This window comes from Macrotis lagotis, chromosome 1 (genome assembly GCF_037893015.1).
Source record: "Macrotis lagotis isolate mMagLag1 chromosome 1, bilby.v1.9.chrom.fasta, whole genome shotgun sequence".
Classification (NCBI taxonomy): domain Eukaryota; kingdom Metazoa; phylum Chordata; class Mammalia; order Peramelemorphia; family Peramelidae; genus Macrotis; species Macrotis lagotis.
The window spans coordinates 451,763,494-451,780,241 of record NC_133658.1 but is presented as its reverse complement, the minus strand read 5'-3'; the positions used below and the strand labels follow the sequence as shown (position 1 = coordinate 451,780,241).

General features: G+C 37.7%; 1 protein-coding gene across 6 annotated transcripts; it reads right to left on the bottom strand.

Annotated features, from left to right (window-relative positions):
* Positions 1 to 3,386: 3,386 nt before the first annotated feature.
* Positions 3,387 to 16,420, bottom strand: CDCA4 (cell division cycle associated 4). Of its 6 annotated transcripts, none has more exons than XM_074213483.1 (4): positions 13,745 to 15,589; positions 8,348 to 8,376; positions 7,473 to 7,656; positions 3,387 to 5,794 (listed from the first exon to the last, which is right to left on the bottom strand). In XM_074213483.1, the coding sequence occupies exon 4, from the start codon at positions 5,786 to 5,788 to the stop codon at positions 5,042 to 5,044; it is 747 nt and encodes a 248-aa protein (XP_074069584.1). In that variant the 5' UTR covers positions 5,789 to 5,794; positions 7,473 to 7,656; positions 8,348 to 8,376; positions 13,745 to 15,589; the 3' UTR covers positions 3,387 to 5,041. The 6 variants fall into 6 exon arrangements, with proteins under 6 accessions (XP_074069584.1, XP_074069588.1, XP_074069583.1 ...); XM_074213487.1 differs by lacking the exons at positions 7,473 to 7,656; positions 8,348 to 8,376 and having other exon boundaries at positions 13,745 to 13,832; positions 14,572 to 14,671; positions 15,403 to 15,421; XM_074213482.1 differs by lacking the exons at positions 7,473 to 7,656; positions 8,348 to 8,376 and adding an exon at positions 16,270 to 16,420 and having other exon boundaries at positions 13,745 to 13,832.
* Between the last annotated feature and the right edge of the window lie 328 nt (positions 16,421 to 16,748).

Sequence of the window (16,748 nt, the reverse complement as noted above, 5' to 3'; positions counted from 1 at the left end):
GAGGCTGAGGGATTTGCCTCTTCAATCAACAAGCTTTTATTAACGTCCTATTTCTTTGGCAGACTCTGTGCCAAAAGCTGGCTTTGAGAGTTTCAGGGAAGAAAAAAAAAATCACCGGCCAGGGAGGGACTTTTCATTAAGATGTCCACTTAAGGGGCGGCTAGGTGGCACCGGCCCTGGAGTCAGGAGTTACCTGGGTTCAAATCCGGTCTCAGACACTTCATAATCACCTAGCTGTGTGGCCTTGGGTAAGCCACTGAACCCCATTTACCTTGCAAAAAAGAACCAACCTAAAAAACAAAAGATGTCCACTCAAGAAACGAGGAGGAGGGGCGGCCCGGTGGCACAGTGGATAGAGCGCGGCCCCTGGAGTCGGGAGGACCCGGGTTCAAATCCGACCTCAGACACTGGATGATGACCTGGCCGTGTGGCCTTGGGCAAGTCACTTAACCCCACTGCCTGGCCAAAGAAGAAGTGATTTCGAGAATTTAAAAGGAAACAATCCTCAAGGCGAACAGTTACTCAGCATTCCTGGAGGCGCCGCTCTTATCCGTCAAACCAAGGGGCAACATGGAACTAGACTTGAGGACGGACTCTGCGAAGTAACGGGTCAGGCGTGTGCTCGGCCTCGGCTGCCCGCGGCGGGGCCGGGGCCGGGGGCCGGGGGCCGGGGGCCGGGGGCCGGGGGCCGGGGGCGGCCCTGCCCGCTCCGAGCCCGCCGCCGCCTGCCCCTCCAGGCCCTTCCTCACCACGGCCCGCATTTGGCCTGGGCTCCGGGGCACGAGGGCTCCCGCCCAACACCGGGGCGCCCACCCTGGCCTCCCGTCAGGTGCGCCGCTTCCGATGTGTCCGGGGCGGCGCCGGACCGCATAGCAACCGCTTTCTGATTGGCCAGAAGATTAAGACCTCCGGCGCGGGGGACTCGCCTCCCAGGAAGCAACGCGATCCCCGCGCCCCCGGGAAGTGCGGGAGCCGGCGCTGCGGGCGGGGGCACCAGGAAACCTTTCCGGGGTTAATCGCCCGAAGTTGGCGTGCAGGTTTGTAGTGCCCGGAATTAGACCTCTGCTGCTCGTCCCTGGGAGTGGGGGGCACAGGAGGGACATGCTGGCCTTGGAATCGGGAACATCGCACCTTCCCCGCCACGTCACTCAGCCGCCCAGTTCTCTGGGAAGGAAATGGCAACCCTTTCTTCTATCTTTGCAAAGAAAATCCCACATGGGGTCAGGAAGACTCGGACACGAAAAAGTGAACTAGATAAATTGGAAGAGCTCAAACACTTGGCTCAGTGGCTCCGGAGGGAAGCCAAGCCACTTAACCCCATTTGCCTTGCAAAAACCTTTAAAAAAAAAGTGATATTAACTCACAAGACCTAACTGCAATTCTTAAAGACCAAACTGCACAATTATAAAATAACCCCCCCAAAAGCCTATACATTTTTCTGCAGCATTCCCAGTAACTTTCCATTATTGAAGTTATGAATCAAAATTCTAATTTTAGTCGCAAAACTTTTTATCCTCCTAAACCCTGAAAATTCCTCTTTACAAGAAATTTAAGGGATATTGTCACAAAACTTTCGGTGTTGGCGGGATTAGGTGGATCAAGGACCAAGGTGTCTCCTGCAACATCCAGACCATCAATCAAAGTTCCTATTCAAAACAGGGCATGAATGATATGAGGTCTGGTAAAGGCAAATGAGGATGTCTTTGCACAACATTCCCCTCACTTTAATAAACAAATTGTGCAAATCATGTCATTTATGACATGATCCTCTTCGATAATGAAAGACCTAATGATTGGTAGGTAACATAGTTAAAGTAATCCTAATACAACCCATTTTATGGGCCAAGGAGGTGGTGCAGCGGATGGAGCACCAGCTCTGGAATCAGAAGGAATCAAAACAATAAGCTGTGTGACCTTCAGCAAGATACTCAACCCCATAACTTTGCAAAAACCAAAAATCAAAGATAAAACCAATAAGTATGTACTAGGCAAAGAAATATACAGAATATCTACTTCTGAAAGAACTTTGCAGGATCACCAAACCTCAAAGCTGAGAAGTGATTTGGCCATCAGAAAGTTGGCAAAGCTGGAACCAGTTACCTTCCCAAAAAGGTTTGACAGTCGCCTACAATTTCTCTTTACTTATTACTTTTCAGTGCTTTAACTGTTCTAGGATCAAACACAGTATGTTCCTGTTCATTTTTCCAATAAAAAAAAGTGCTTTAAAATAGAATCTTATGGTATGGGTCCATTTCCCCCAATCAGTGATTAATTTTTAGAAAGTACCTAAGAGTTTGGTAAGATTTTTTTAATTAAAGGTATTTCCCAGTCTTGAGCATACATTAGCTGCTTATAGCTATTATTCAAATTAATAAATCTGAGTGTTTTTGGCACTCTATTATCTTAAAGTTTTCAAAACCATAGTAGTTTGATTCCCACCCTTTCCTCCTAAATCAAAAAGTAAAATTGGATTAAAATGACTGAAAACAGGGTAATTTTGAATAAACATCCAATCAACCATACTACCTTAAGTGGATATTATAAAATCCAAAAGAGCCACCTTTGTGATGAGAAAAAATATGGATAAAGACCTGGAACTAGAATCCAATTACCCTCCCAAAAAATATTTGACAGTCTTTTACAATTTCTCCTGACTAGGCATTACTTTTCAGTGTTTTAACTGTTCTATCTATTGTGTCTTAAATTTGGATCTTCAGCAAGAAGTTAGAAGTAATATAAAAGCACTGGTTAAAATTCAGCATACTATGTCCACATCCAAGTCAAGTTTCACAATGAAGTATTTAACTGAAGCTATCATATTGGTTCAAGATGTATCAACATAGAGTTGTACTGTAACTTGTTGAACCAATCAACTGAAAATGACATGTTGAATGCTAAGAATAACATTCAATTAGACATTTCAATTAGATTTTACTTATGTACAAACTACCAAGATGATTGAAACTAAATCGTGTTGAGATTAACAAGAGCTGCCTTATCTCTGAGCTATAATTATGCCATTTTAAAGACAGCTAGTTTGCCCAGGATGATAGATAATTCAACCTATCTAACCTTGTTTCCTTAGCTGTCAAAATGAGATTCATTTGATCTCACAGGTTGTGAAAACCCAAATTTTATATATATATATATATATATATATATGAAAGCACTGTGCACAGTAAGGAAAGCTCATAGTAATCCCTTAATAAATGCTTGATGGGGGTAGGAGATTTCCTTGGTATGGGGAAATTGGTGGAGAATACTCAGATCCATTTGCAACTGGAGAATTAGAAAACCGCCCAGGGTCATAAACTATGTATGTTAATCAGCAGAACTTGCATTCACTCTTTAACAAAAAAAATGGAACTTTTTTCAGTTCAATCATCTCAAATTTTTAGTCAAACATTTTATTTTAAAAATCAATAAAGATCATGAAGACTTCCAACGCACAATTATGCTAATTCATGGTTTAAATCAATCCACATTTTAGAATTTTGCCAATCATGTTTAATTACATTTTTCTTGAAACCCACAAAACATTTACAAAATTTGAATATTCATATTAAAATACTTATTAGTCATATGCACAAGAAATCTGAAAGTATTAGAAGTGACACTATACCAATCTATATGGGAACAGAAAAACTGTATAACAATAAATGTAAAAGTTTTTTTTTTATTCCTCATTGCACTTATCAGTCTGGATTCCATTTTCCAAATCTTTCTGTTTTTGCTACTGTTAACTCCACCCTCCCATCCTGGCTATATTTTCTTCAAAATTTGATGAGATGCCATAGCCAAATGTATGCAAATCTCTTATTTCAAGCAGACTACAGTCTGAAAAAATTCCAGGCACAGCTTAATACAACTTTTCTCATTCTAACAATGTTTAAACTACCCTTTCCTAAATGGATTCCTCGACGAATTTATTAAATACACTCTATAACGAATGTATTTCTTATTAAAAGTAGACAAAAGATCTAAATAATCATCTTTCAGAGGAAGAAGAGAGCTATACAGAAAACACCAGAGACAGACTAATTTAGGTAAAACAAGGATAGAATCAAAGGCCCCAATAACACTTTACTCAGTAATTAGTGCAAGAGTTTTCCCACATAAATTTGACCCTAGATTTCAATGATAAACAATTCAATGTGATGACATTTACATATAAATATACATAAATAAAACCCTACATAATTTATATTCAGAATTAACATGAAACATGGCTTTAATAGAACTGTTATCTATGATTGGCAATTTTTTTTAATCTCCTAACAATGCTCAAGTATAAAAAGCGATACAAGTTTCTCAATTTTAATAAAACACTACATGATTATGAAAACAGCTCTTACATTTTAAAGCATGATGTATATTTACAATTTACTGAACTATATGACATAGTTCATTCTGAAAAACAAAACTCTTTTTAACCAAGTGTTTATGCTATGAAAAAGTTACTGAAGTAGCAGCAGAAAGGACATTTATAGTAAAAATATACTTTTAGGAAAATAGCTGGAAAAATCTAAACACTGATAAAAAGTATAAAAAATTTCAAAAATATATTTTTAAGAGGCAAAACACTGCCCCAAACAGAAGTACAAAATGATTAAAAAAAAAATCTATCTAGACTAATAAAGTTGAAGGCTGATGACTGAAACTGAAAAAGAGTGAATGTAAAAGAATCTGGGCAACTAGACGTTTTAAATATAGGCCCTGAAAAAACATTAAATGAAAAGTCAAGAATTCATTTGTACCAGTTTCCCTTCCCTACCTTGAGGAAGAAAAAGTAAGAACACTAAGCCTAACCTTGGAAGATTCATACCCTGCAAACTAAGAGTATATATTTAAATTTCGGTGGAAAACCAAAATTTGAAGGCAAGTAGCTTGTTAACTTTAAAGATAATACTATTTCACAAAATGAAGTGCTTTTTATCTTTTATGTAGATTACATTATACATTTGATAGTAAACTATTTGAAGGCTTGTCTTTTCAAATGTTCTTGACTTCTTCAAAGAATCATGCTTTGTAGTTAACCATTTCAAGATTCAACAAGGATTTCCACAATATGGTCAAGCTCATTTATATCAGATTTACAATTTGAGTTAGAATTTGTGGTTGTCTGAGATGAAAAGTTCTCAAGCACATCACAATGTCCCATTTTTGTATTGCTCATCATTCCTGTTAATACTGTATCAAGATCATAATAAGAATTGTCAACATCTGAAAATAAGTCTTCTACAGAATTAGGATTTTTGTTCTCCAAAGTTTCAAATATTTGATCTAGTGACTTCTGAAAGTTTCCCCTATTTTCTTGAGGGTTTTCCATTTCCCAAACATTACTTTGAAGGTTTCTTGGGGCTTGTACTGATGTAACTGTGGATAGATCAGAAATAACATCTTGGGACTGGATATCTTCAAAGTCTTTTGAAAAACTATAACTTGGAACAAGTTTCCCTTCACCCTGTTCTTTTGTTGAACGACAAAGGATATCTGTTGATACTAGGCGATCTAGGGAAGCCTGTCCTGTATTCGGAGCATTTATCACTTGCCAAGTTCCATCCTGGGTCATTTCTTCTTGAATTTGTCTTACAGTATTTGCTATAAGAACTGAGCGACACAGATTAGGTTCAACAAGCATGTGGCACAACTGAAGTTTTACCAGAGACATGTCGAGAAGTGACTGCCGCTGAAGATTATAAGAGGGAACAGACTTAAAACCAGCCAGGGTTCCTTCAATATCTTCTTCACCATCAAAACATTTTCTCTTTATTCCTCTTGCAAACATTGTGTCCTGTTGAAACCAAATAAATTAATTTAGTTTAATTTTAATTTTTTTTGAATTATGAAAACATATAAGCATTTTAGGCCAAAGCTATAGTGTCAGATTAATCAACATAAATAATTTATTGTTAGGATACAAATGAGTAGATTAATAATCCTCTGGAAACAGTGGGACCAACATTCAAATTAAACAATTAACAAGGTAGTAAAATTTTTTACATATTACACAGAAAACAGATGTTTATGCCTATTAATAGAAGATACATTTGAAGACTAGGTATAACTAAATAGGGTCTTAAGTCCTCCCCCCCCAAAAAATAGACCAAAATAAAAAGACACTTTAATAATCAGATATTTTCCAAATTATTTTCAAAACTTCCATTTTCTCCTTAATGTCTACAGTTTGTACAATAGGGCAAATAAAATCAGTTGATTTTTTTAAAAAGTGCTTCCTGACCAGTATAATTAATGCTTTAGATTTGCTCTGAAGAGAGCTATATATTTTGGAATTATTGGATAAATAAAATGTTTAACAAATGATGAAAATAAAACAGGTTGTCCAAGATAAGTCACTCTACAATAAAAAAACGAGTTAGTTTAACCTACACAGCCATCTCTAACAAAAGGTGTGCAAAGTATTTAAGCGGCAACAAGGCCTCTGAATTATCAGTTTTAACATCTGCATCTTTATTATGTCAATTTCTCATAAACCTAAACTATTAGAAACAGTAATGTCTTGTAAATTCTTCCACCATAATTCTTAAGTCTTAACAGATACAGAGTTTGAACCCAGGTCAACTTGAAGTTCAACTCCAACAATATTCACTTACACCAAGTTGCCACTATTCATACTATATGATTAATGAGAAAACATAGTCAATAAATATATCAACAAATCAGGCTTTTTAAAAATTAAGGCAAATAATGGCAAAATAGATGTTCTGTAATAAAAATTCTGACAATTAACCACTGTGCTGCTTTTAGAGAGGAGTTTCTCCTAGATACCCACAGATAACTGAGTTCTATTATTTCTATTTCTCCAAAACTTCTAGGAAATTGTTACATTGCAGAGACTGCAAGTTTCTTACCAAAAAAAAAAAGATAATTCATCATTAATTCTCAAACTCGAAGCAGCAAAATTATTAAGATTCCTGATCATCTTCCAAATTTGGTATCAACTTGGAATCTGAGTTGATATCAACTTGGAATTTGAGTTATTTCATTCTTCACACAATTCTGGTCCTAACCATTAAACCATTTCTCCTGTAAACGTGGAGCATTTCCCAAATTTGATTGTCTCCCACATTCTTGTCATCATCCCCTTTCCCTTTCTAATCTAATCAACATGACACTTTCAAAGGTTATTGAATAGGATTTAGAGATAGAAAAGGCCTCAGAGATTATTTCATCCAAACCTTTCATTTTAAAGAGGCACAGAAATCTTAATAGACTTGCCTGAGGCTACAGAAGAAGTTGCGATAGGATCAAATCTTGAACCCAAGTCAGACTCAAATGCCAACCTTTTTTTTTCCGCTCTACCATTTTCCTGTGTAAAATACTTCTTCAATCCATTTCTCTTATCAGCTGTACCTGAGTACTCAAATAGGAGTACTTTTAAAAGCCCCTTTCTTTTCTCTATGGCAACTATAATTAGACAAACATTCTTTAAGGGGCAATGTAACACCTACCTTGGTAGGAAGAGAACAAAATTAACTAGGCATTTAAAAACGTGTCTGTCATTTGCATTTTGAAAAAGTTATGGCCAGTTCTTCACGTGAGGTTCAGAAATTTGCCTGATTCATCTATGTATTCTCCACAGCACTTTGCACATAGTAAGCATTCAATAAATGTTTGAAGGAATAAGAGTAAGTACTAAGGAAGGACAGAAAAAGATAAAACATTAAAACTAAGCTCCAGAAAAAAATTTCACAAGTGCTTTTAGCTCTTCTAACTACTCTAAAAAGAACTACAAATAAGCCCTCCAAACTATTTGATCTCCTCTCCTTACCTTATTAGTTTGGCTTGCTACTGTGAAATTTAATCCATGAAGAAATATCCTATATAAACATGTTAATAGTGTATACACCAACCTTAAGATATTAAAAGTAATACAAATAACAAATACAAAAAGTGTGTTAAAATCATACGAAAAATATTTCCTTCAAAGCTCCAATTCTACAAATCCAGTCTATTTGAAACCAGGTCAAACAACAAAATAAAGGTCACTGACATGACCTTTAAAAAGTCAGTATTAATATTCTCCAGTGTTCACCAAAAAAATGACATCTAATAAAATAAAACCTCAACTAATCTCAAGCATGTCATAAAATTCACCAAAATAATATTAACATTAATATATTCAAATATATATGAAGTTTTCAAATTAAAAATACCTTAAAATCATTTAAATTTATATTAAGATATTATGAAACCCAGCATATAAAAGCTGATGGTTTGATATATTTTTAGTCATTCCTCTTTAATACTAGCAAATCTATTTTTCACAAAAACAATCACAATTCTCAAGAATTACCTCATTGTTGCTTTAAGAACTCAGACTTACCAATTCAGCTATGAAGAACAACTTTTCTCCTGCATGAACAGAAAAATATATTTTCTCTCACTGAATTCTAAATTGAGGAATCAATTCAGGAATTCAAAATAAAAGTGCTATTGCTAGTCATTACTAGTTCATGAATAAAAAGAACTCGTCACATGCTGAATTTTAAAATAATTGTTTATTACAAGTCAACCATACATGCTTCTAATATAGGCAAGTTTATATTTTATTTAAACAATGTTATTTGTATTCTTTTATCTACCTAACGTACTGTGGTAAAAAAAATACACACAATTTCTCATTTCAAATTATTTATCTAAGAACATAAATTTTTCTTAACTCAATACTTTAAGCCATTTTACATCCAAAAACTATATGATCAAAAAAGGGGGAATGGTTGGTTATATGGTCATATAGTGAGAATGAGGGATAAAAAAATAGGTCACCAGACCTATAAAATGTGAAAAATATCAAAAAGAAGAACAAATGTTAAAATGGGAGAGATAATGGATTAGAATTATGAAATTATAAGGGATGGCAGGATTATCAGCTGTTCCTATGGAGTAAGTAACCAAAATAATATCATGCATCGAGATTCACTGATAATATTTAAGTAATACAAATATTAAATTCTCTAAAATAAGAGATTTACAGATTATGAAAGTTATCACAAATCATTTTGTGGATAAAAATGATTAGTCTTGCCAATGAGAGATTTGCTATGACATTTGATTTAAATCAAATTCTTTCCCAAGTCATAATGTAATCAAACTAATGAAATTATGAATTATTAGAATAGTAAACCCTGAATCATGACCCAACAAATATTTCTTGTTGCCTTGTCCACTTAAGCATCTTCCCACCCTATTATTCTGATTGCAAATGAGGGTAACCAATCAGTTGTGTAAGAATGGATTATGAAATTACAAACCTCAAGAGCAGTCTTAAAAATAAATTTCTTACACCTCGCTAAAGATTTATGGCATTGTTTTTTAGATAATCAACCTCTACAATTTCATTACCTTATGAAATCTAGTAGAGGGGCATCTTACTTTCTTTTAAAAAGTGAGTTGGTCTACAAAATGCAATTAGATGCTTTACTGAGGGTCCAACCAATTCTACAAGGACAATTATCTTTGTTGCAACCTTATTTACTATGTATACTAAAGTATGTTTTCAAAAATTGACTAAGGACAAATACTTATTGCGTAGAGCTTGGGTAGAGCCACTGTCTGTGTCTTAAAGTGTATGGGCAGCTAGGTGACATAGTGGTCCTGGGGTCATAAGGACCTTAATTCCTTGCTAGCAGGTATGACCCTGGGCAAGTCACTTAAGCTTAATAACTGCCAAAAAAACCAAAACACTAAACCAAACAAAGCCCCCCCCCCCCAAAATAACCCCAAACATAAATAAAATCACACACACACAAAAAAAGACCAAAGTGTATTAGATTTTTAAGCTCCTAAAGGAGAGGAATTGTCTTATCTCAACTTTTTATCCCATTCAGTACCTAATATAGCACTTTGCACACTAGACACTTCTTGGTACTTCCTATCACCTAAATTGAGGCCACATACTACAGGGGAGAGCAATTACAGAAGACTTGAAGAATGAATTAAAATCCCACTTGTAATTATATGTGATCAATCACCTGCAAGTCATCCTACAGGATTTGTTATGAGGCTCTAAGGAGACAAAATGTGTAAAGCAAATCGAAAGCCCAAAAATATTACATGTCAATTTTATATAAAAGGTAGGTGAAGCTTGCTGAGTTTAAATATGTAATTCTCTTTGGGAATTATTAACAGAGTCAGTTTAAAAGCTCAAACCTAGCCCCAAGATACTGTGTGAGCCTGGGAAAATCACTCAAAAATCTGTTTTGCATCGGTTTCCTCAACTGTAAAATGTTTGATCCAGTATCTGACACAAAGCAAGTACTGTAATATTAACTGAGAACTCATTTAGACACAGAACTTATGATTAGTGTATCATTTTATACATAAGAAAAAGAAACTCAAGAGAATCCCATGGTCAAATTGCTACTAATCATCAAAATCTGAACTTGCACCTCCTTACTCCAACACTTTTATACTATGGATGTTGTTGACCAAAAATAAGAACAGTGGTGTTATTCAGCTTAAATCACTTATCTTATTCCCTAACACTACCCAATTTGGCTAGTCCCAAAAAATAAACCCACCTTCAAAGAACAAGGATTTGCCACAGACCCTGAAATCAATGCCAAAATATTAGCAAAGACAAAACATTCTAAAAGTACTCAAGTACATAAGCCTCCAAAAATGATTTTTGAAGAGGATAAAAATCTACATTTTTTTGTGTGTATGTGTGCATAATGGACATGTATAAAATAACTCTAATTTTATCAGTCAGGAAAAAGCTAGCTCTTAAGTAATAATACCAGTGCAGACCAGTATCAGTTCCTGCCTGGCCCTGAAAGGTTAAATGATCTGCCCAGGGTCATGTGGTCTACTTTTGTCAAGAGGCAGGATTGGACTTCCAAGGCCAGCACAAATGATTGCCTAAGGCACACTGCCTCCTCTAACTTTTGGAAATACTACATTTAAAACAAACAAAAAAAAACTACCCACTATAATGTACTATCAGTGTTTTCTAAACAAATGTTCTATTTTACAGGATCAAAGATTTAAAACTGGTAGGTATGTTAGGGATCTTCTAGTCTGTTTTTAGAAGAAAATGGGACACACTAGAATTAAGCAACTTGGTTATGTGTAATCAGGGGGTCAAATACATCCTGTCCCTATTGATTTACAAATATGTACCCCTTTCCTCCAAATTGCTAGGCATAATTTGATTGACTCCTTTCACCTAACTAAATACAAAAAATATAAAAACTCGAATGAGATAAACATTTCACTATTTGAGGTCTTTTAAAATGCTTTAAAATAAGCATTTTAAAATGCAATTCTAAAACTATCAGTTGACTAACAAGTACTTTAGAAACACTGCTATCAAGTGCAAACAGAAATGACCCCTGCAGGAGGGGTAACTTATAAAACCACAAATTAACATTATCTACAATAAACTGCATTTTTTCTTTGTTAAAACATTTCTCAATTATTCTTAAATCTGAGATTCAGGCCTCACCTGGATTCAGAATTTTGAAGGTAAGTTTGACATCTGTTTTAGCAAAAATCCATGGTATTTCTTTTGGTTATCTCTAAGCACACTAAAAGTCTTGTGAATTTCTTAAAGTCCAACTGTTAAAACTCAAAGGTCTTTACTAAGAAAATTTCAGATCAAAAGTAGTTTATTATAGCTAGCATTCTACTTACTAAATCTGAAGTCATAGTGGGTACTCGATAATCCAAAGACAAAAAGGACTTTATAGTGTTTAGATGATAGCAGCTGGATCCCAGAGCTAGAAACTCAATCTAGTTTGTCTAGTTTATTTGTAGAAGTGTAATCTCCATATACCAAATTCTTTTCAATGTTAATCAAGACAATATAACTGCTTTAAATTAAAATGTGAAAGCATACATTGATTTTTGCTTCTATGTACTAATTCCTGCTTAATTTACAGTTACATGTTACAGTAACATAAAATGTAGAACTCTATTCTGAATGCTTCCAAAAACCAATTATTATGAACTCAAAGTAGCACATGTACTACACATTTATGCATTCATAGGTTATATAAAATTAGGTGCATTTCATGGAAATTGAAGCCCACAAGCAGACTGTCTGCAAGTGTCTGATATGTTGATCCAAAATTCAGATCCTTTACAAATAACCTAAGTTTTTCCTTTCACTTTGTCACTGAAATTCTATCAGCTGGAGCAATCTTTTTTTTTTAGATTTTTTTTGCTCAAGGCAATGGGGTTAAGTGGCTTGCCCAAGGCGACACAGCTAGGTAATTATTAAGTGTCTTAGACGGGATTTGAATCCAGGTACTCCCCTGGAGCAATCTTTTTAATGAATTAAAAAAATCTGGTACTGGTAGTGTTTGAGGATTTTTTATTCACGAGTTATTATCAATTATTTCAGATTTTTTTTCCCCTTCCAAAACATGAGAGGTTGTTACCTGGTAACTTAGAATTTCAATCTATCTTTGGAACAAGGATTACTTGGGGAAGCTAGGGCAGATCTGGGTAGAGTGTTGAGAGGAGAAGAAAGGAAAACAGCATGGGGACTAACTACTTATTTCATGATGAAAAAGGGAGTAACACAGAGAGGACAAAGTGAAAAATGTCTTACATGCCTTACTATGAATCCATAGCACCCTGTATCATATTCTACCTAAACTCAATGAAGGGGCTAGATCTTATTTATTAAAATAACTACAATGCTTATAAGTACTATATGCTAGGCTCTGTGCTTAATAAATAGTAATATGACATAATGCTAAGTTTTAATTCCCAGAGGTAGAATCTAAGCAACAATCACTAGACATTAAAAAAGCATGAGTTATCAATGTTTGGCATGTTGATCCAGTTGTCTATCAATTGATGACATGGAATTAAGTCTTATTTTATTATGTAAATAAAACATGACTGAAAATACCCCCAAATCAAGTTACTAGGCTTTTGGATTATGTATGCTAATGATGGTGGATTGCTAAAACTCCACTATCTGATTTTTGAACTTTTTTTGAAATTTTGCAGGTAAATCAGTCCTTTTAAAAAAGATTCATTCACTTTTGTTACTTACCAAGAAGAAAATGAAAATCCATTTTACCTATTTAACGGGATAAAGGATTGGGTAGAGAACCTACTTAATAAGCAAATTTTTATTGAAACTGAAAGATGACAAAACAACACTCCTCAAAATCAGAAAAGTTAGCTGCTGAATTAAGCCCTTCCTCCCCCATACATGTGAAATTTGATAGTTTTTCCCTAAAGATAGGATCATGTAAATAAATGTCTCGATGGCTACTGTTTTTAGAGCTAAATTTTACAATGTTGACATTAACTGTCAACAAAACAAATTATAAAACATAAAAATACAGGTAACTGTTAACCACAGAGAAGCAATGTGGTATTATGAAAAGGGAACTATTGGCCTTAAAGCTAGAAAAATCTTGAGATTCCACCTCACTTTGATACACATTGGCTACATAATCCTAAACTGTGTCCTACAAAATTTTGAGACTTTAAAATGCAGAAAAGTTACTGACCTATTTTGATAACAGACAACAGACGTTTCCTTATCTAGCAAAAAACTTTTCTAACATAGTCAGGAAAAAAAAAAAGGATATTTTAATGGGTTGTCTATTTGGTCTAATACTTCTTTGGGACAGACTATAAGTTGATGTCTTAATTATTTCATTTTCTGGAAAATTTCCTATTCTAATTATTATTTTTACATGTTACTACAGTAGGACAAGGCAAGTGGAAACCAATAAAAATAAAGTTTACTTACCAGTAAATGTTTGTGAGAACTGTCCTCTTCCCACATCCTATTTCCCTCCCTGTCGTCAGTCTCCATTTGACTGGTCAGCTTAAAAAGACTGAAAGGGAAGTAGTAGGTACAAGCACCAGGTTTTTCAACTACTTGTGATGGAATCTTTGTATTTCCAGATTATATGGACACAATTCTAATAGTGCAATTGTTTCCTACTGTAGGATGGGGAAGGAGAACTGTTCCATAAAATTTCAAGTAATTCTTTTAAAAACAAAATTAAAGACACTTAAACTGAACACTCACCATATGTCAGCATCTGAAAAAGCAAGCCACAATGCATGCCTTTTACTAAAATGTCTCAAGGTTGATCACCATTCTCCATAAAGTAAGATGTATCACTTACAACTCTAAGAGTGACTAAATTAAAGAGACAACAGTCCAAGGCCAGGTTTTGCTAAGTGCTGCTATGATGAAATTCAAGTTTCCCACTGCAAAACATCTACTGCTACTTGAAAGGAATTCAAGAAAAACAAAAAAACTTACAGTGGCATTTTTTGTTGAATAGTAGGATTACAGATCCAAGTCATAATATTCAAACTATATGGTCCATTTAAGCCCCCCAATTTCAGCAGTGATTGAATATTAAGAGTTTTAAATAAAATATCATCTTATTCTAGCAGCAGCCTCCCGGTCCCAGTTTGATATAAAAGCCCATACTGTAATATTTCTTTTCCCTAATCCAATGATTCAATAAGTAAAGTCTTATCTTCTTGGTTGCAACACCTCCTTTACTAACAGAAATTTTTTTTAAAGTATAATTTTGACTTCAAGAAATGATACAATACCTTTCCTTGACTAAATACTGATTAACAACTCGTGTCAATAAATAAAATTCATCGCAGCACTGGCAGATTGATGAATATAACAGGATTTTGCCTGGGGCACCTAGAATGCGAGATTAGCATTATGCAATATATAATTTTTTAAAAACTTTTTCAAAATTTTCCTTCTTTGCAAACTTTAAATTACACAAATCACAATGTTTAAAATCCAAGTCAATTTAATGATTTGGTCCATATAAATCCTCAATTACACAAATAAGCTATTTTTAGGATTGGTCATCTTACTGCCAATTTCAGCAGCTTTGAATAAACTAACATCTTATTCTAGAAACAGCCTCCCATTTATGGTCCTGAGTTTGCTATGAAAGCCCAAATTGAGATTGATAATCTCTTTCCCCTAGTACATCTGATTCGCAGTTACAGGACCTCCTTTACTCACAGAAAGCTGCTGTGAGGAACAAAAAGAGTTGTTTTTTTTAAGTAGTATAACCTTGACTTCACAAGAAATGATACAATACCTTTCCTTGACCAAATATAGGTAAAAACTCCTGTGCCAATAAATAAAATTCATTGAAGTACTGACAGATTGATGAATAGACCAGGATTTTGCCTGGGGCACCTAGAATGTGAGATTAGCAACATCCATGTAATTTTTTAAAACACTTTAAAAAATAATTCCTTCTTTGCAAACTTCAAAGCCTATTAGGACTATTGCCAATAATAGGGGTTGAGGAACCGGAAAGGGCCTAACAAATGAAAGAAAACCAATCACCTGGGGCACCCAAACCCTCACCACCACCAGGACCACCCTCCACCACCAGCACCACAGCACACCTCTCCCATCAGAAACTGGAACGCCCTCCCCGGCATATCTCGTCCTTTCACTAGTAATTCATTGCATTTTGGGAAGAAACTTGGCAACGCGACCTTTGCGCTGGAGATTTAAGAAGTCACCAGCGGCTCTGGATGGAGTTACAATGGTTGGTAGAAGTGAGTTTCCATTACTCAAAGTACGCTTCCTCCTCCACAGCGGGAAGTTTGTTCTGCCGCGGAAGCGGCCCCCGGGATCCATTTGAAACTGGCGCCGCCGTGTGCCTCTGCTCCGAGGAGGGGCCTTCTCGGGCTCGGCTAGGTGGGCTACACGCACATATATATATGGGAGGGGGCAGTAAAGAGGGACGGGGAGGGGTGACGAGATGAGAAATCTACGAGCAAGTAGGAAAAGAAAAAAAAAAAAAGAAACAGAAATAGGGGGATTAGCCAGGAAAAGGTGGGTCCGCGACAGCGGCCTCGGCCTCGAGCCGGGCCGGCCCCCGAGGCCCGGAGGGAGTGGGCGGGAAAGGCGGGGGCCCCGGCCGGGGCGGGCTCCTTTTGTGCCGGCGACGCCGGGGGCTCGGGCCCGGCCGCACAAAGGCCTGGGCCCAGGCGGCCCCGGGCTTCGCGGCCCCGGGCTTTCCCGCCCCCGGTTCCGGGCTGAAGAGGCCCAGGAAGGGAGAGAAGACAGAGGGGGAGGGGAAGGGCAGGAGGCGGCCGCGGGGGGAGGGGAGCCAAGCGACGGGAGCCATTTTGATTTCCCGGACCGGCCTCCGCCCCCTCCAGCAAGCCGCAGCCCCCATCACCGGGGTGCCCCGTAACCCCCCAACCCCGTCCGAACACCCAACCCGGGGCGGAGCGTCCTGCCCCCGCCTCGGCCGCGCTCACCTGAAGCCGCCTCGGCCGCCGTCCCGGCTCCGGGCTCCGACTCGGGGGCCCCAGTTTACTCACGGCTTGAGCTCCAAAGCCCGCTCTGGCGGCGACTCCTCAGCGCCCGGGGAAGGGAGGCAAGGCGGGGCCCTCAAGGAAGGAAAGGGGCGGAGCCAGCCGCTGAGTGACGGTCCCCGCCGCGGCCTCCGCCACTCGCCGCCCACAAAGAGTAACCATGGCGACCGCTGCGCCGCTGCGGCCTCTGACTGGTCGAGAACTGGAGCGGGGAGGCGGGGGAGTCGCCCGACTCCAAATCCCCAGGGCGTGGGGGAGGGGAGCACATCGCCGTAGTTCCCGCGCTCCCGGCGGCAGGACTGCGAGGCGCCGCGGGCCCGCGTGCGTGGCTGGGGAAGGCTCGGCGGGCCGGGCCACCCTCGGGCCGGGCCACCCTCGGGCCGGGCCACTCCCGGGCCGGGCCACCCCCGGCGGGCGCGCTC

Bases quoted from the DNA above. Each gene is read 5' to 3' on its own strand.
- CDCA4 (XM_074213482.1), bottom strand. From the start codon at position 13,810: ATGGAGACTGACGACAGGGAGGGAAATAGGATGTGGGAAGAGGACAGT. The intron at 5,795-13,744 runs GTAAGTAAACTT...TGGTTTCAACAG, and splicing joins GTTCTCACAAACATTTACTG to GACACAATGTTTGCAAGAGG.